At 48.5% G+C, this 17,203-nt stretch overlaps 3 protein-coding genes across 9 annotated transcripts; 2 read left to right on the top strand and 1 right to left on the bottom strand.

Annotated features, from left to right (window-relative positions):
• Positions 1 to 35: 35 nt before the first annotated feature.
• DNALI1 (dynein axonemal light intermediate chain 1) lies at positions 36 to 4,299 on the bottom strand. Its single transcript, XM_037380551.1, has 5 exons — positions 4,051 to 4,299; positions 3,809 to 3,978; positions 2,777 to 2,955; positions 2,322 to 2,486; positions 36 to 794 (listed from the first exon to the last, which is right to left on the bottom strand). Exons 1-5 carry the CDS (start codon positions 4,257 to 4,259, stop codon positions 759 to 761), a joined length of 759 nt encoding a protein of 252 aa, XP_037236448.1. The 5' UTR covers positions 4,260 to 4,299; the 3' UTR covers positions 36 to 758.
• A 95-nt stretch (positions 4,300 to 4,394) lies between these two features.
• Positions 4,395 to 8,209, top strand: SNIP1 (Smad nuclear interacting protein 1). The gene is made up of 4 exons (XM_037381362.1): positions 4,395 to 4,614; positions 4,732 to 4,828; positions 5,338 to 5,927; positions 6,594 to 8,209. The coding sequence occupies exons 1-4, from the start codon at positions 4,436 to 4,438 to the stop codon at positions 6,856 to 6,858; spliced, it is 1,131 nt and encodes a 376-aa protein (XP_037237259.1). The 5' UTR covers positions 4,395 to 4,435; the 3' UTR covers positions 6,859 to 8,209.
• Positions 8,210 to 8,868: 659 nt separating this feature from the next.
• MEAF6 (MYST/Esa1 associated factor 6) lies at positions 8,869 to 16,201 on the top strand. 7 transcript variants are annotated; one of them, XR_005103030.1, is made up of 8 exons: positions 8,870 to 9,014; positions 9,137 to 9,252; positions 9,327 to 9,414; positions 9,917 to 9,962; positions 10,613 to 10,805; positions 14,162 to 14,219; positions 14,852 to 14,885; positions 15,372 to 16,201. XR_005103030.1 is itself a non-coding variant. In XM_037379352.1 (8 exons), the coding sequence occupies exons 1-8, from the start codon at positions 8,919 to 8,921 to the stop codon at positions 15,378 to 15,380; spliced, it is 612 nt and encodes a 203-aa protein (XP_037235249.1). In that variant the 5' UTR covers positions 8,870 to 8,918; the 3' UTR covers positions 15,381 to 16,201. The 7 variants fall into 7 exon arrangements, 5 of the variants coding, with proteins under 5 accessions (XP_037235248.1, XP_037235249.1, XP_037235250.1 ...); XM_037379352.1 differs by lacking the exon at positions 14,162 to 14,219 and adding an exon at positions 14,029 to 14,058; XR_005103029.1 differs by lacking the exons at positions 14,852 to 14,885; positions 15,372 to 16,201 and adding an exon at positions 11,551 to 11,753.
• The last annotated feature ends 1,002 nt before the right edge of the window (positions 16,202 to 17,203 follow it).

Here is a 17,203-nt window from a genome sequence, read left to right as displayed (position 1 = left end):
AAAACATATCCTGAAGTGTTACTCAGTGGTGGTGGGGTTTTTTTGGTTTGGGCTGGGTGGTTTTGTTTCTGGAAACTAACTTCATGGAGTTCTTCATATGACTACAGTGATATCTTTCCCATGTCTGCTTGCTGTGTATAACCAGCTACTTATACAGGTACCTCAAGTAAAGATTTCATTTGCTTCCCATGAGAAGTGGAATGGCATCATCCCCTTTGTTTCCTCTGAAATAACCACGTAGAGAGCTTTGGTGTTGTTCATAGGCTACTGCTGACGGCTCTGACAGGATTTTGAGGTACGACTTGCACATACTCAAGGAAATACCCTCCAAACACCCATCCAACAATTACCTGCAGTTTCATTCTTTGTGAATGTGACTTACATTTATTGTAGACACTTTGTATATGGTTTCTGAATTTTCTACATTTTCAAAGTAATAATGTTACAAAGATGTTTGCACATAAAAATGTTTTATTAGTTTATTGCTTTGAAGGTCACCTAGCATATTGCCTGCAGGCAATACCAGACAGGTTTGCTATTTAAGGAGTTAAATGCTGAGATGGCATTGAAAAGTGGGCGCAGTAATTAAGGTTTTGAATTTAAAATCTTCAAGAGAAAAAGAAACACAACTATGCTGCCTTCAGTTACTGGTAAGCAAAAATTCAAGATTGTTTTATGAAGATAAGTCTTTGTCACTAATTGCAAACTTCTTGCTCTGACAGCAATTCTGAGCACTGCCTGGAGGATAACAAAAAAATCTACTTATTTCGTGCAATGATGCTTTCAAGTTGGGCCTGAAAAACAAATGAGACAGTAAGTCAAATTAGATTCAACCTAAAAAATACACCCACATTGCTGTAAAGTGATAAATTGGTAGATATTCAAAGCGAGGAGCTCAGGGATGCTGCAATACTTCAAGAGAAGCAGGCCAGGTTTTTGTTGTGTGGTTGTTGTTTTTTTCTCCTAGCTATTCCGTTACTTACTACATGTTTTATAAATTAGCTTTTCATTCTTGGCATACACACTTGTTGCATTCTGAGAAGAAAAGAGCTGGCTTTGGTTCCATACAATGAAAGACTCATTTTTATAATGTAAAGCACTGAAGAGGAAATTAAATAAAAGCTGTTGAAACAGTGGTCTGAATTCTCTGATTTCAGGCTGGACTATGTTAGCTAAATTGAATATTTGGCTCTAACATTTGGAACACAAACTCTGACTCTGGGACAAAAGTAGCTGGGAACAGCAAGTTTCTCAGTTACTGAGACAACTTGACGCCCAATTAGTAGATTGATTGGAGAGCTACCCATGCTTAGGGAGCGTGTCGTGCACGGAACTTCCAGGACTCTTAGATTGTCCTCTTCCTAGAGCTGCCATCAAAATAAACTACAGCAGTGGTATACACACAGCTGTTACTTCAAGGAAGAAATACGGATTCAGTGGCAACACATACTTGGTCTAACAGCAATTCCATTTTACGCCCTAAAATACTTCAAGATGGCCTGAAGATGTTAATGGTTTACAAGGGAGAAACTGTAGGAACAGCAAATACGGAAAGCAGCTTGGTGTAAAGGAAATTGTTTTTAGCTCTAGCCAGAAATACTTAAGGTACATTTTTTCTTTACTCAAAAGGTGTGGGATTATTTCCTTTCAAAAGCTAAGTAGTGAGGAGCAACTCTGTTTTCACCAAAGCAGCTTGCACAAAAATACTGCTGTGATTATGCAGTCCCTCCTGCATAAGTACACGATTATTCTTACTAGGAAATAATTAATGTTAAATGGTGTGTTTTGTCATCAGGGAGTCAGCTTTAATGGCCAAAGGCAAAAAAATAAACCATCTTAATTTGCCTTTACTAGATTTTCTATATTGTAGTTGAGAAGGGGTGCTAACTATTATAACCTTATAGTCAAATTATGCAGAAATAGATTCCTGAGATATCAGCGAAGTTTGAAGCCTCTCCATTTGGGGTTCAGCTGCATGCACGTCATCATCTTCTCCAGCTGACTATAACAATCATTTTCTGAACAAATTCTGATCTCTCCCCAGCAAATGTGTGTATCTCTAGAATTCAGCTAATCTGACCTGATGTTTGCATCATGAGGTTTACTGGTAACAACCAGCTGCTGACTGAGCATGGAAGTAGAGAATGCAAAAGTGCTATTAACTCATGTCATTAAGAATTTAAAGAAAGTGGAATGTTAATACAATTGCACTGTAAGTGTAACACTTCTAGAACTATAAGCAGAAGGGTGCTTTTATATCTTTCTAATTACAAAATGAGAAGTTTTACCCTTGCTATTTGGAATTGAATTTTTTTACTAACCTTCAGCCGTTGATTCATTTGTTTCAGGAACTGAACCTCTTCAGCATGTTTCTTTTCATCTATCTGTTGCCTTTCACGTTCACGTTTTTCAATAGCTTCACACGTGGCTTTCTGTTCACTCACTTGTCTTTCCAGCTCTCGCTTTTCCTCTTCTAACTCTGCAATCTTGGAAAAGAGTAGAGATATCTCAAGTTGTGTTTCTTACTAATCAATTTTCAGTTAAGATGGAACAAAGTTGTATGTTGCACAGTCTTCAAAGTGTTCCAGATAGAATAGCACATAACTTGGGAAGTGCAATTAGGCCCTAGGAAAACAATAAGACAAGTATTTTGATGATCTTTACTGCCATCCAGTGGAAATAGAAATAACCAATTTCATACAAAATGCTATATGTAACATCCTTCCGCAGTATCATGTGCAGAAAACTACATTATGGACTGAGCAGCCCAACTTACTCTTTTTTCCATGTCAGATTTGCCTTGTTCAGCTTGTAGTGCCTTCCGCATGCCGAACGCAACGCTGCTCTCGTACAATGTCTGATAAGCAGCAATTGTCATTTGGATTTCATCCCTGACTCGAAGCAGCAATAGTCCTCGCTCTGCGCAGTTAATTGTAGTTTCACGGATCAATTCATCTTTAAAGAAAGGTTACAACAGCCTAGTTAAAGTAGCTGCTGTACACTTACCCGGGAATGCTGGATACACACAGGCTCCAGTTTCTTGTCTTTTACCTAGTCTCTGTGCCACCAAAGCAACGCAGATTTACTACAGATGGTTGTAATTATTTTTTTTCTTACTTTACAGCTATAGCATCAGCACTAGCAGATAAAAGTGGAGTGGTGGTACAGAACCTATGGTAACAACAGTGATACCGCTCCACTAAAGCTATAACGGCAAACACCTAAACGTTTGTAATGATTTTTTTGCAGTTATTGGGACGCCTCCAGTAGAGTTCAGAGCCTCTAGAAGAATCCTGCTCAAACCACGGGCACACCTTTACCTGTCTTCTGAGTGTCAGCTCTGTGAGTAACGAGACAGGGTAAAATGCTCTGTATGAAAGCTGACAGCTGGGGTTAACGGTCGCAGCACGGCTGCTGGAAGGGCAGCCCTTGCCCCCTGCGGCCCCGTGTCAGCCTGATGGGCCAGTGGCAGCCCTCCTGGCCTGCTGTCAGCCCCGTGACCTGGTATCGGCCCTGCGGCCTGGTGTGACCCCGATGGCCTGGTGTCAGCCCAGCCCGGTGGGGACTGAGGCTGTGTTAGCCCCATGGCCCAGCATGACCTTGATGGGCCAGTGTCAGCCCTGCAGCCCGGTGTGACCCTGATGGGCTGTGTCGGCCCTGTGGCCCGCTGTCAGCCTGGCCCGGGGGCACGAGGCCGTGTCAGCCTTCGGCCCGGAGGGGTGCTGAGGGGGACGCGGCTCCGGGAGCTGCAGCCGGGTGGGAGAGGGTGAGGGGCGCCGCTCGCTGCCGTGGCGGGCGCGGCACTGACCGAAGCACTGCCCGTAGAGCTCCCTGCGCACCGGGCACAGGCCGGTCTCCCGCGCCTGCCGCTGCCGCAGCCGCCGGTCCAGCTGCTCCTGGAGATGGATGACATCCAGGCGGGTGCTGGGCGCGCTGGACACCTCCTGCACCCAGCGCTGCTGCTCCTCTTCCCACTCCCTGCCAGGAAAAGCACCGGGCGTTAAGGGCGGCCGCGGGCGCTGCCGGGCGCAGCCGGGCGCGGCCCCTCACCGCGGCGGCAGGATGGCGTTGAGGAGCTCCTGCGGCTGCTGGGCGGCCGCGGCCCCCGGCGTCCCCCTCAGCGGCCCGGGCTGCGGAGCGCGGGAGGCACTGGCCGCCGGCGGGCGGCCTGGCCCGGCCCCGGGGCAGCGCTTCTCCGTGCGGCGCCTGACGAGCACCGGCGGGTCATAGCGCAGCAGCGAGTCCGGCGGCGGGATCATGGCGGCCGCTGTTGCCGTGGCGACGGCGCCCGCCGCGGGGAGGGGGGGCAGCGCGCACGCGCGGGCCTGGCGCAGGCGCAGAAGCGGCCGGGGGCGCCCCCGGCGGAAGCGCTTCCGGGTGGCGGCGCGCGGGCCGGAAGCGGCGCGCGCTTCCCTTTGTGGCGGCCGGCGGTGCCATGGAGGCGGCGGCCGAGCGGCGGCGGCAGCGGCGGCGGCGGGAGGTGACGGTGAAGGCCGAGAAGCGGAGCCCCCGGCGCTCCGCCTCCCGCTCGGCGCGGGGCAGCCAGTCGCCGCCGGCCGAGGAGCGGCGGGGCCCGGCCGGGCCGCGCCAGGGCAGCCGCGGCAGGAGCAGCAGGTAGGGCGGCCCGGTGGAAGCGGGCCCCGGGCTGCGCCCGGCCCGGCCGCGGCTCCGCGGCGCACCCCCCCCCCCCCCCGCACCCCCACCCCCACACACCCCCCTCTTGTTTTCAAGATCGCCCAAGAGGAAGAGCAAGTCGGGGCGGAGGAGCCGGTCCCCGCGCGGCAGGCGGAGCCGCAGCCCGCACCACGCCGCCGTGAAGGTGAAGCAGGTAAATCGCGCAGCCGGTAGCCCCGGGGCCCGGCCCCAGCGGCAGCGGGACCCGCCCGTGCGAGGTACGGACAGCCACCGCGCGCCGGCAGCTACTGTCTTCCCGTCGTTGTAGCACGGCCTGTTCGGAAGAGGAGGGTCGGGGGGTCATAGCCGCTTAACGGCTCCTGCTGCCTGCCCCAGGCTTTGCCTTAACCCACCGGGCGTTCACACACGCACCTGAACCCGGCCTTTGCCCCCTACCCAGGCTGCCCCCGCTAGTTGCTTTGCATTTCGGGAGCAGGTGATGCATCGTGCTGTTTCTTCATCTTGCTTTATTCGGCACAGATTGTAAGAATCCAGATAGTTTGGCAAGGAACTAAGTTCCCCTCGCTTCGTGTTAGTTCTGCACACAGCATATCTAAGTACGCGTTGTCCGTGTGTAGGACTGTGATTTCTTAAAACGCGGCAGGCTTACTGCTCTTTCATTCTGATTTTGAATACATTACTATAAGTGATTCTTTGTTACAGGAGCGAGATGATCATTGTCGTAGAGGAAACGAGGAGCGAAAGCAGAGATACTCATCAGAACAAGAACATAGGAGAGACAGAAGCGGTGACAGAGATAGACACAGAGAGCACCCTGACAGAAGGAAGAATGCAAATGAAAGGCCTGGAGTTCGAGGCCACGAGAGAGAGAGAGATGTTCAGAACATCCGTGAGCAGCAGGCTGAGAGGGAGTTTTATAACGAGAGAAGACGAGAGCATCGACAAAATAACGAAGGCAATGGTGTTGACCAGAATCCAGAACTCGGGCAATCTGATAACAAACCTAAAGCAAAAGCTTCTGTAAACAAAGAGAAGCCAAGCTTTGAACTCTCTGGTGCGCTTCTAGAGGATACCAACACTTTCCGAGGTGTTGTGATTAAGTACAGTGAGCCCCCCGAAGCACGGATTCCGAAGAAGCGGTGGCGCCTCTATCCTTTCAAAAACGATGAGTTTCTCCCGGTCATGTACATTCACAGGCAGAGTGCTTATCTTCTGGGCAGGCACCGCAGAATCGCAGATATCCCCATTGACCATCCCTCCTGCTCAAAGCAGCATGCTGTGTTTCAGTACCGGTAAGTATTACTCTGCCTGCTGGTGAAACAGGATTATTGAGGAATTTATGGAGGAAAAAAACCTGCAAACAAAAAAAAACCCTGGATATGCACAGTTGAGAGGTACGAATTTGGTGTAAGTATGTTAGAGAGAGATGGAATTTATGTTTCGCTGCGGCGTATCGTCCTAGCAGTAATCAAAAATATCTGCGATTGCTCTCATTTAACCACAAGCAGCCTTTTAGTAAGACAAATAACACAGCAGGGTTAATCACAGAACTGTGTGTGTATCTGACTTGAAATAAACTGGCAGGTGTAATTGGCAGTAAAAGTATTTCAAGGAGAGGTTTTATTCATTTGGTCTTTCACAACAAAGTCTGCAGATCTGAAGCAGCAGGGGTTGCTGGCTGCGGAAGACAAAGATGCCGTCTTAGGGAATGGCCATCTGTTCTGTTGTCGGAATTACTGTATTATATCATCAGAAATTTTAGGAGGTGATGCAGTCTGTCAGAATCTGCTCAGTCTCACGCAGTTTCATGTCGCTTTCATCAGACTAGTTCAGATCTCTGCAAGGACAGATACGCATTAACAGCACCGGGGCTTGCATGTTGGAAGACGTGTCTGCTGTTGGAGTATGTTTTCTGTCTCTTGCTGCTGTGATTGAATCGGTGGTTTTTGTTTTGCTAGGCTTGTGGAGTACACGCGTGCGGATGGTACCGTTGGCCGCAGAGTGAGGCCCTACATAATCGACCTGGGCTCTGGGAACGGCACTTTTCTGAATAACCAGCGGATTGAACCTCAGCGTTATTACGAACTCAAGGAAAAGGATGTACTGAAGTTTGGGTTCAGTAGCAGGGAATATGTTCTTCTCCATGAATCCTCAGATAAATCTGAGGCCAACACAAAGGACGATGATGATGATGATGAGAAGGAGGAAGAGTCTGACAGTTAACAGATGAGGAGGAAATTGGGGGGCGGGCAGGGGAGAGGAATTCATTGCAGTTGAACGTGCATTGGGATGTAAACGTTGGAGCATCTCAGCACCGATGCCTCTTATTGCCTTAAAGTCCTTTTTCTGTTGCTGGTCTGTTATCATAGTTTATTTTGGGGGACTTCACTGATTATTCATTTTTGATAGTTCTGCATATCAGGAAATACAGGTGGGTTGTTTTGGTTTTGTTTTGTTTTTTCTTCTCTTCTGCTTTTTCCCCCCCTCCGACAAGCAAAGAGCACCTGGAAGTGAAAGCTCTGATGCTGGAAGTACTCGACAGATGTTGAAAGACTGTCCTCTTCTAGAAAACGGTGTAAAACACAGCTGGCATATTTTAAATTATTTTTGTTAATTGTTTTGTTATAGCCCTTTGAAAATGCTACTTTAGTCGTTAGAAAGTAACCCGGTGCATTTTGTAAGAAGTCTTGTTTGGTAGTTTGCCAAATTCCTTTGCCTGTTAGGAGTTCTAGACAGGAGGATTTACCCGGCTCATGACTGAGAAGGTGGAAATGTTGCAAAGCCCCTCTTGTCTTTGTATGTTTTGGGCAGTTCCTTTGCCTTGTGATGACTTTCAGGGACGGATGTTTCGCTGGATTACACTACCTGAAAACGACAAGGTAATTTGAAATCAAAGTTAGACACTCCCTGGGACTCTAGGTGAGGATACTGTGATTTGGGGGCTGAGGTCTAGGTCAGCGTCTGCCCGGCACGGTTCCAGCGTGTGGTGCTGAAGCTGTTACTGGATGGTGAGTGTATGGGTCTGAAGCTGGGGCCTTTATTTCTGATGCCACCCCTGCCCCATGAATAACTTCTCCTTGGTTTCATTTGTATTACACGTAAAGACCTTTAACGTGGTGACATGTTTTAACCACAGTTTGCACTATTTAAGTTTTCTTTTTATGAAAAGTTATACAAGTCACCTGTTTGAAATTAGTCTTCTCCCCTGTGAAACAAAACGCTGCTTTGGGAAGAGAAGAAACAATCCCACTCACTGAAAGTCTTGCCTATTTTTGGATGTCTCCTCCCCATTGCTTTATGGTATAAGAAATGTGTATTTTCCACACCATTTACTAATTTGCCTGGATGTTTGTTCTTTGGTCACAAGCTATTTGTACCTGCTGTGTATATACTTTGTGTATACAAGTGTTGCATATTGTATACACAGGCTAGAACATTTATGGTGTAAATATGGGGCATTGACATGGGGCTACAAACAGTAGGTAGAACAAGTTTTGGCTAGGAGGATCTCCTTTATATATACACCAGGGATTTTTAAATAAAGAATTTGTAAATTTAGCCCTAATCACTGGTAGTTTCCTAGTCCCTAGTGTCTTTTTTTTCTCCCGTGTTCCTTGAAATAGATGGACTTCCCATGCTCGTCTCGGTATTCAGGTCACCGAGTGAGTTTAAAAAAAATTTGTGTGATTTGGGGGGTGGGGGGGATGTGTGCGCGAGGGGGTTCGCACAGCATCCCTGTGCTCAGGCCTTGCTGCGGGGGGGGAGCGGGGTTGTGGGGGGCGCGGGTGAGTGGGGCGGGGGGTGAGCGGGGGTGCGTGGGGCTGGGGGGGAGAGGGAGGGAGGGAGTGGGGCGGGGGTGCGCGGGGCGCGCGTCGCCTCACAGCAGCCCGCGCCCGGCTGAGTAGGCTGCGGGCACCGGGGGCACGGAACGCCCCTCGGCTCAGCCTGCCCGGCTCGGCCGCCCCCCCCCCGCCACGGCTGCGCCGGGCCGGGCCCGCGGGGCCAGCTCCCCGCTGCGGCCGAGACCGAGGCCGCCCCCCGGCAGGGCCTGACCCGAGGCCTCCGGGCCGGCTGGCGGCGGGCCCGGATCACCCCTCCGCGCCCGGGCGATGGGCCGGCGGGGGCCGGGCCGGGGCGGAGCGGGGCCGGGCCGGGGCGGAGCGGGGCCGGGCCGGGGCGGGCTCGGCGCTGCCCCCGGCGGCCCCTCCCGGCAGCGCAGCCGCCGCCGCCGCCGCCGCGCCCCGCCCCGCCCCGCCCGGCCCGCGCAGGCCGCCGCCGCCGCCATGGCCGCGCTGCACGCCAAGGCCGGCGGCCCCCCGCAGATCCCCGACACCCGCCGGGAGCTGGCCGAGCTGGTGAAGCGCAAGCAGGAGCTGGCGGTGAGCGGCGGGGGCGGGGGCGGCGGGGCCTGCAGGCCGCGGGCGGGCGGGCGGACGGCGGGGCCTGGGCCGCGGGCGGGCGCGGGGCCGGGCCCGCTCCATGCGCTGCCTGTGCCCGGCAGGAGACGCTGGCCAACCTGGAGCGGCAGATCTACGCCTTCGAGGGCAGCTACCTGGAGGACACGCAGATGTACGGGAACATCATCCGCGGCTGGGACCGCTACCTCACCAACCAGAAGTGAGTCCCGGCCCGGCCCGGCCCGGTCCCGCCCGCCCCCCGGGCCCCCGCGACGCCCTTTCTCTCTTTTTCAGGAACTCCAACAGCAAAAACGACCGAAGGAACCGCAAGTTCAAGGAGGCTGAGCGGCTCTTCAGCAAGTCCTCGGTCACCTCGGCTGCGGTGAGTGCCAGGCCTGGCCCCAGTGGGGCCTGGCCGGTGGCCCCGTCCCCATCCCCTTCCCCATCCCTGCCTCATCCGCATCCCCTGCCCCGTCCCCTGCCCCATCCCTGTCCCCATCGATGTCCCCTCCACCCCTTGGTGCTCCTCAGTGCAGCTGGTCCCGTGGCAGTCTCTCAGGCTGCTGCAGGACCACTGTTCTGTTCTGTCACCCCTGACCCAAGCACCTTCATCCCACATCGCAGCCTCTTTCAGAAACCCTTTTCCTAGTGTCCGGAGAGGCGAAAGGGAATTGCAGTCAAGAACCACCCATGCCACACACTTGTCACTGCCATCTGTGTCTTACCTTTTTGCTCCTAACCCCCTTCTGCTGGTGCTAGGTCATATGTTCTTTCAAGCAAAAGCTTGATGTGTCTTTCTCTGTGAGGCGATCTCTGTGGTTTTGAACATTCGGAAAGTGGTAAGTGGATTACGGCTTTCATTAATGCCCCTTTTGGTTTTCTAGGCGGTCAGTGCATTAGCTGGAGTTCAGGACCAGCTCATTGAGAAGCGTAAGTCACTTTTTCATTTCTCTCAGACTTGGGAAAGAATTACTCTGCTCCCCACCATTCAGCTCTGTCTCCAGTTGTCTGGATTCGTGCTGTGCTCGCTGCTCCCTGTCCCGGGACCTGTGGCTGCTCCTCGTAGGCTGGCTGCCGCCTCCTCCCAGCGCAGCCGCTGGCTACGCAAGTCGGCAAAGTGGCACTGTGAGAAACAGAAGTTGAGCTTCCTTTCTCGAGAAAACTCATGTTCAGCAAGGGTTTGTTGTGCATAAAACTTATTTAAATGGACTTTGTGCTCTTTGAAGAAGGAGGCGAGTAGAGCTGAAGGGATGGGTTTCTGTTTGTGTGTCTGTCAGTCAGTTGCAGGTGATGTGGGAAGGGGCCACACATTCAGGATTTTAAAAAATGGGTTTGTAGTCAATACCAAATCAGCTGCAATTCTAGCATGCTTCAGTTACCGAGGAGGCCACTTGCTGTCCTTCAGAAATATTTTTCAGGTTCTCTTATGTACCTCCTGGTGCCATAAGGCTCAGTGTGTCTGCTGCCCCGTTTACTGTTGCTGGCAGTTGCTTCTTCCATGCAGGGCTTTGCCAGGGCAGCCTGGGATATGAGCTGCAGGGAGGTAACTGTTGTGCTCATCTGTGTTTGTCACGCTCTAGGGGAGCCAGGCAGTGGCACAGAAAGTGACACTTCTCCAGACTTTCACAATCAGGAGAATGAGCCCAACCAGGAGGATGCTGAAGAGCTGGATGGGTCTGTGCAGGGGGTGAAACCCCAGAAAGCTGCTTCCTCTACTTCTTCTGGGAGCCACCACAGCAGCCACAAAAAACGGAAGAACAAAAATCGACACAGGTTAGTGGTACCAGCAGCCTTCTTGTCATACCTTCTGAATGGTCAGCTGTCATTGAGTTTACTGTATGATGTGAAAGGAGCTAGTAACGTGTTAGAATACTGAGCAGCTCAGGTGGCTCGTTTTGGCAATTTTTCTGGGTTTCAGTTGTGTGCATCCTGTAGTGTTCCTCAGGACCCCGTTGCCCCAGTGTCTCAAGGAGGGGAAAGCACACGGAAGAAGTTAAACAAGCAGCGCAGGGCGCTTGACCCCAGCTCCGGTACAGCTGTGCTTTTGACCAGGCTTTTTCAGTTCTGTCTGTCCAGGAGAGTCATAAAGCTGCCTTCCTTCCAGTAGGGGAAGAGTGCGGTCCTGGCCTCCTGTCCTTGCTTCTTGGTTTCTGCAGAACCAAGTAAGATAGGAATGTCAGTACTTTCTGTGGAGAAGGAGAGTGTAAAAGCAAATCGGAATGTTTTGAGGGCTGTGGATACTGCCAGTATCTTCACGAAGATTTCCACTCCAAACCCTTTCAGCTGGCACATCCCAAACTGGGTCTCTTGATTAGGGCATAGAAAAGTTGCTTTGTCACATTGACCTCAAAGTGTTTGTTACTAAATTGACCTAAATTCATGTGAAACAAAGATTTCCTGAACTCTTTATGGCTGAATTTAGATGACCGGTTCTGCCCCTTACGGTATGCCCCTGTGGCATGATGCAGCGTGATGGGCTGATGGCTTTGAAATCTGAAATAAGCTCCCTGCCTTACAGCACTGCCCTCCGTGGGCCCGCATAACGGGCTGCTTAGCCATGGCTCGGTGCCCCCCAGCAGAGCTAGCCCAGGGCTTTCTACACCGTCTGCCAGTGCACTGTGGAGCTGGGGCCTAAGGGGAAAAAAACATGGAAATCCATGGCCTTGGGGAGAGGAGACATTTACTGCAGAACTGCACCACTGGAAACGATTGCTGCAAATGGTACCTAAAGATTATTAGAAGGAGCTTTTTAAAAGTGTTCTTGCTAACTTTGAGCTTGTTGGCTTTATGTATGGATGGGCTTTACTTTCCTCTTTAAGGGACCTTCCCATACAATCACAAGAGAGAAATGTTTTCAAGAAAAGTGGTAAAAATTTACAAAGATTGCTGGGGGAAGGTTGGTTTGGTAGATACGGAGGTAGGTATAGCACTTGAAGAATGTTTAACTAATTTTATTTGTTTATCAGGTTGTGAGTCATTAGCGTGTCTTTAATTCTTAGGTCAGAATTTTCTTCCTACAGCAGTTTTTGTTGGGCAAACATCCTAAAGTACTGGATGTCCCTTTGGTTCCTCATGAGCTGGGAATCCAAAGCAGTTCAAAACTTTCTTTTTTTTTTTTTTTTTGGCCTGTAGGCAATTGGAAAGAAGTTCAGGAATAACACAAGAAACTACATCTGTAGACAAATTCAGAGAAGCAGTCTGTAAAACTGAAGTACCGCTTAAGAAAATTGCTTTTTCAAACAAATTATAAAATTAAGCACTTAAATGGACAGCAAACCAATCCAGTGCAGATGCAGCGGGGTGCAATACAAAAGGTGTAAATAATATAAATTGTTTTGCTCTGTTACATAGCCCGAACTTTAGTGACAGGAGTTAGGAAGAAACTGCCCTACTGACAGGTTGTGTTGTTTTGGGGTTTCTTCTACATTCCTTCCACTGAAGCAGCTGATGCTGTCTACTGTCTGGGACAGTGTTGGACATGAGGAGCCCTGGTCTGATCTGGTATGGCCATTCTTAACGTCCCAAGAGATACGTCAGATGCATCTACATTACAGAAGGGCTTAGTAAGTTAGTAATTGACTATTTTGTAGTGCTTAGCATGGCCAGATAGATAACTAAAAGAGGATAAATAAGTTTCTAATAAAAACTCTGTTAAAATTGTGATTGCCATTGTTGACTGTCCCCTAAATTTTTGGCAGAAAAGACCAAACAATTGTCAAGTACCTCTAGAGTAAAAAAGAGAAACAACAACAAAACAGTCCCAGTCTACTGAAAGTGTAGCAAAGTGTTTTAAAATGCATTACAGCCCAGAGTGCTCTTTCAGATGAGACCGGTGTGTCTGTTTCTTGAGTGTCACGGAACGAAAAAGAGAAAAATAAAAAGAAATACTGGCATGTCTTTTTGTTCAGAAACTCTTCCATTTGCCAGCATACGACTGAGTTCTGCTCACCTGTCCCTGAAGAACGGGGAGGTGATGGGAGCAGGCACCCAGGAGGTGCACTGACCCCGCTGGATTTTCTGCTTTGTGCGCCACCCAGAGCTGTGTGGAAGGTGGGGTTCGGGCTGGGCAGAACTGTTGTGAATAGGCAGCTTAACTCCCCACCCTTAAAACCAGGGCATCAGGTGGAAATCAAAGTGTTTTTACTGAACTCATGCTCTGTTCCGTCTGAGACCATGGGAATGCCAAGACCGTTATTTTCTGTGTGCTCAGCAATTTTCATGGCTAGAAACTATTTCAGGAGAAAACAGTATTGTTTCCTCTTAGAAATTCAGTGCTGAAAAGCTACTAAGTTACAGCTGATTTGATGATAAGTCCTTTCCAACAAATACACCGTTAGCTTTGGGGCAGAGCTGGTTCTAGCGGCAGCGCCGTGGTGTCCGTGTGAGTGCTGAGGCGAGGGGTGGGAATGTTACCAAACTGTCATTAGCTTTGGCCAAGTGACCGTCTTCTCTTTTTAGCTCTCTGAAGGAGGCGAGTGCAAGAGGATGTGTGTGCATATGCGCGTGCATTATGAAAACATTCGAATGCGGAGTTGGCCACTTAGTTCCGTGTCGTCTCCACCTCTGCCTGAACAAGCTTTGCTTTGCCGTAATAATTAGACAAAGCCACTGCTTCCTGACCACCCGCTCGTTTGCTTTTGCAAGCAAATCCGTTTTTCTCTCTGCCTGTGAGCTAGTGTGCACTCTCAAGTATCCGATAGCTTCCTTTTGAAATTCCCTCCATAAAACCACTCTGCCTCTGTCCTAACGCCTCTTTTTTCCCAGAAATCCGATTGGGGAGGGGGACTCTGGATTGCCACGTCTAGAGTGCTTTTTGTGCCCAATTCTGGTTAAGATATCTTAAGCACTTTATGGCATTTGAACACTGGCTTTATTATTTATTTTATTTTTATTTTATTTTTTAGTAATCTCGCTAGGGTGGCTAATCAACTAATTTATTTAATTCATTAGTATATTAATTTCTATTGCTTTCTTCCTTTCAAATGCTGCCCCTCAGCCCGTCTGGCATGTTTGATTATGACTTTGAGTAAGTTTGACTTGAATTAGTACTTGTGCTGTGTTGTTAGTGTGTAGACACCAATGTGCCTTTTGAGACCTTTCTAACCCATAGTTTATCTGTTTAATTGTAGGTATGTATATTAGGTTAGGCTGGGAAGTTTTTTTTAAAAACAGAAAAGCGTGATGGAGGTAACATTTTATTTAATAACTTCAGCAAAATTAAATTAACTTCACTCTTCTTTACCTTTCTATTTCATTTTTAAATAGATAAACTTTTTAACTTAAAAACTTAGTTTAAAAACTGATTCTTCTGGCTTTGCTTCTGAAGGAGATTAGTGTAGACTTGGATATTTCCTTCTGGAAAAATGTAATAAACTCAGTACCTTTGACTCGTATAACCCCTGTCATCTTAAACTCCTATCTCTATTCCAAGTAAATAACCATTACCACTATGTCTGAATAATTACCTATGGCATAGTTACACATCTAACAAATTAACATAGAGCATGCGTATTTAACCTTATTTCTTTATGCTGCATAACTTCCCTGTGATTTTTATTATGAACCTTTATTAACTCTTTTTGTGAGTGGACGGAATATGCATTTTGACAAATTATAAAGAATCCACTCTCTGTCTCTTTGCTGCTTTCTTGTCCAGTAATATTGGGACAGTGATTTGGCTCAGCCGAATTGAGAATGTGGATTGAATTAACCAAATAGTCTTTGTTGTAGCCTGTGCCATATGCAGTAGCTGGTTCTTTGAACTCTAGTGTTGGCTTAATGTATTGAAATGGACATTTCTCTTATCTTTCCAACCACAGGATTGATCTCAAGTTAAACAAAAAGCCAAGAGCCGTAAGTATCAGTGCTCTGTCATTGTTTTCATTGCTCATCTGTAGACTTGAGTGGCTGACTGACTCCTAAGCTTAAAAAGCCTCCCTCTGCTGTAATTTAAGATCTTATTTTCGTGGTCGAGGAATCTCATGGTATGAAAGAAGCATTGTCTTGTGGATTTAACAGTAAATAAGCCCAGGTAGGCTTGTTACGAAGCTAGGTCACAGTTAAGTCCTACACACTTTTTATGGAAAAAGCTGTTTTGCATCCTATTATCTTGTCATGATCTGGAACGTTGAAAGCATCTGGTTTGAGTTGATGCGCTCTTGAATTAAAGTTTTGAAGGGTCCTTTCTTTTGAATGTTTAGCTACAAGAAAAAAGCCTCTTTTCTGTTTTGCCTGCAACTAATGGTATGTAGAAATGAGAGAAGACTGAAAATCCCAGCTCTGCAAGCAGAATTGAAGGTAGAAGCGTCTCAGTGTGCCTGTCCTCTCCTTTCTCTGCAGGACTACTAGACTCATCAGTGCTGATGCTTCCGGGATTTAGGTCTACATGAATCCCCACTGAGAAAAGTGCCAGTCGACTGAATGAGCATGATGGCAGCTCTCTGGCCAAGTGTCTGCAGATGGGAGTGGCTCGCTCTAAAGAACTTAGATGGGGGGAGAAAATCTTGGACCATGTACTTTGCATCATTTTTAAATCACCTGAGTTGCAGGAAGACTAAGGTGTAGTAGTAGTAGTAGTAGTAATAGTAGTAGTAGTAGTCCTGAACTCCTGACTATTCTGTGCTTCCACCTCAGTTGGGAACTTCCTAATATTGGCTGATCTTGCTGCTGCCACCCCTGTCATCTGCAAACCTATGGAGAGGTATTGCTTTTTCCACTGGAACTGGGGTATGATTCAGTATGTCCCATCCATGTTCTAAGACTTAGATTACTTCCGTTGCCAATACTTAGCTTTGTAGTTTTGTTTTTGTTTTGTGTTTTTTGTTGGTTTTATTGTGTTGTTGGGTTTTTTTTAAACCAGTGTATAGTTAACAAAATGACTTTTGGTTTCTTTGTTTTAATCCGTGTAGAGTGGAAGGTTCTTCATTTTGTGGAACAGCTCATTTTGATTCTTCCTCAAGTAGAGAAGAAGGTGGTTAACCCTTTTCTCTAGCTTTAATTTTAAGCAACATCTCCTAAAATTTACGCAGTGCTTTTAGAGGCAGGGAGGGCTGGAGCTCAAAGCCATCTTGCTCTTTGCTATGTTTGAGATTGGGTGGATTCTCTTTTTAATACCAACTTCTGTCATTTGTACATAAACAATAAAAGTTACATGTTTGTCTCTCTTCTCATGTTTTGTTCAGTCCAAAATTTGACTCCTAGTGCTGTTTATGCTCCATCTGCTTTATGAGGAGCTTTGCTGGAATCCTTCCACTTTTGCATAGTAGCTGTTCCTTGTCTCGTGACCCTTAGGAGGTTTCCTTTGTGCTTTCTTCCCTCTGGTAGACACAACATCGAGTACTCGAAAGGATTGCCAGGCTCTAATCTCCAGCTGCGTTCAGCTAATTCCGCTTCAAGGTAGAAGTTGGATGTCAGTCGGTTCTTGCTGATCCTGGCAGGATGCCCGCAGATAAGGGATGAGCAGTCTGCATTGCCACTGGAAGAGTACGCAGAGGGATGAGCGTTAGGTGCTTTTCACAGTAGCCAGGTCAAGATGATCAACGTTGATGTTGAAATAAGCTTTGCTTTTCTCGGGAGGGTAAATTGCCTTTGTTATTGGTGCTGTAATGCATTTGTGTCTGCCTAAACATCACCGATAGAGAGTGCCACGGGGAGAGTTGTTGCAGCCCCCCAGCACGTGCTTGTGTGCTTGTTACAGCCGCGTGTTCGTTCCGTTCTGCTGCACCTCTGCTTTCCTCATCTCTTGGGTCTTTTTCAGCTCCCTCCAGGCAGCCCAGTCAGTGCAGAGCATTACCCAGGAGTGAAGGCAAAATTATATGAGCCAAGTTCTCCCCTGTTCTGTTGTCTGGTTCAGGGATGAAGGCAGCTCCGTAGTTGCTCACGGTGGGAGCTGGCTTATCCTGCAGTAGAGCAAGTGGTTGTGCGGCTGGCAACTGCTTATCTGCAGGGGGTGTCGGGATGTAACGGCTTAATGGGCAAGCTGCAAAGCTGTCCTACTTTTGCGTGTTTTAAGTCACAGAGGTTAAATACAGGGGGGTGGAAGATCTAGGAAATAGCATGAGCTCCTACAAGGCCTTGCTTTTCCATAGCTCTGGAAAACAAAGAAGTCTTAGCTGATGGTTTTTGTCTAGTTGGCCTTGATAAAAAAGCAGGTTTCTCCCACTACTGCTGCT

This window comes from Falco rusticolus, chromosome 3 (assembly GCF_015220075.1).
Source record: "Falco rusticolus isolate bFalRus1 chromosome 3, bFalRus1.pri, whole genome shotgun sequence".
Taxonomy (NCBI): Eukaryota; Metazoa; Chordata; class Aves; order Falconiformes; family Falconidae; genus Falco; species Falco rusticolus.
Note: the sequence above shows the minus strand (reverse complement) of the source record. Positions and strands in the feature narration are given on the sequence as shown.

What these genes read in the sequence shown, in the direction of transcription:
- SNIP1 (XM_037381362.1), top strand. Translation starts at nt 4,436, where the DNA reads ATGGAGGCGGCGGCCGAGCGGCGGCGGCAGCGGCGGCGGCGGGAGGTG. An exon ending in CCGCCGTGAAGGTGAAGCAG is followed by an intron (nt 4,829 to 5,337) that starts GTAAATCGCGCA and finishes TCTTTGTTACAG; the next exon opens with GAGCGAGATGATCATTGTCG. An exon ending in CATGCTGTGTTTCAGTACCG is followed by an intron (nt 5,928 to 6,593) that starts GTAAGTATTACT and finishes TTGTTTTGCTAG; the next exon opens with GCTTGTGGAGTACACGCGTG.
- DNALI1 (XM_037380551.1), bottom strand. Translation starts at nt 4,259, where the DNA reads ATGATCCCGCCGCCGGACTCGCTGCTGCGCTATGACCCGCCGGTGCTC. An exon ending in AACGCCATCCTGCCGCCGCG is followed by an intron (nt 3,979 to 4,050) that starts GTGAGGGGCCGC and finishes TTTTCCTGGCAG; the next exon opens with GGAGTGGGAAGAGGAGCAGC. An exon ending in AAATGAATCAACGGCTGAAG is followed by an intron (nt 795 to 2,321) that starts GTTAGTAAAAAA and finishes TTTGTTTTTCAG; the next exon opens with GCCCAACTTGAAAGCATCAT.
- MEAF6 (XM_037379351.1), top strand. Translation starts at nt 8,919, where the DNA reads ATGGCCGCGCTGCACGCCAAGGCCGGCGGCCCCCCGCAGATCCCCGAC. An exon ending in CGCTACCTCACCAACCAGAA is followed by an intron (nt 9,253 to 9,326) that starts GTGAGTCCCGGC and finishes TCTCTTTTTCAG; the next exon opens with GAACTCCAACAGCAAAAACG. An exon ending in AAGAACAAAAATCGACACAG is followed by an intron (nt 10,806 to 10,950) that starts GTTAGTGGTACC and finishes TCTGGGTTTCAG; the next exon opens with TTGTGTGCATCCTGTAGTGT.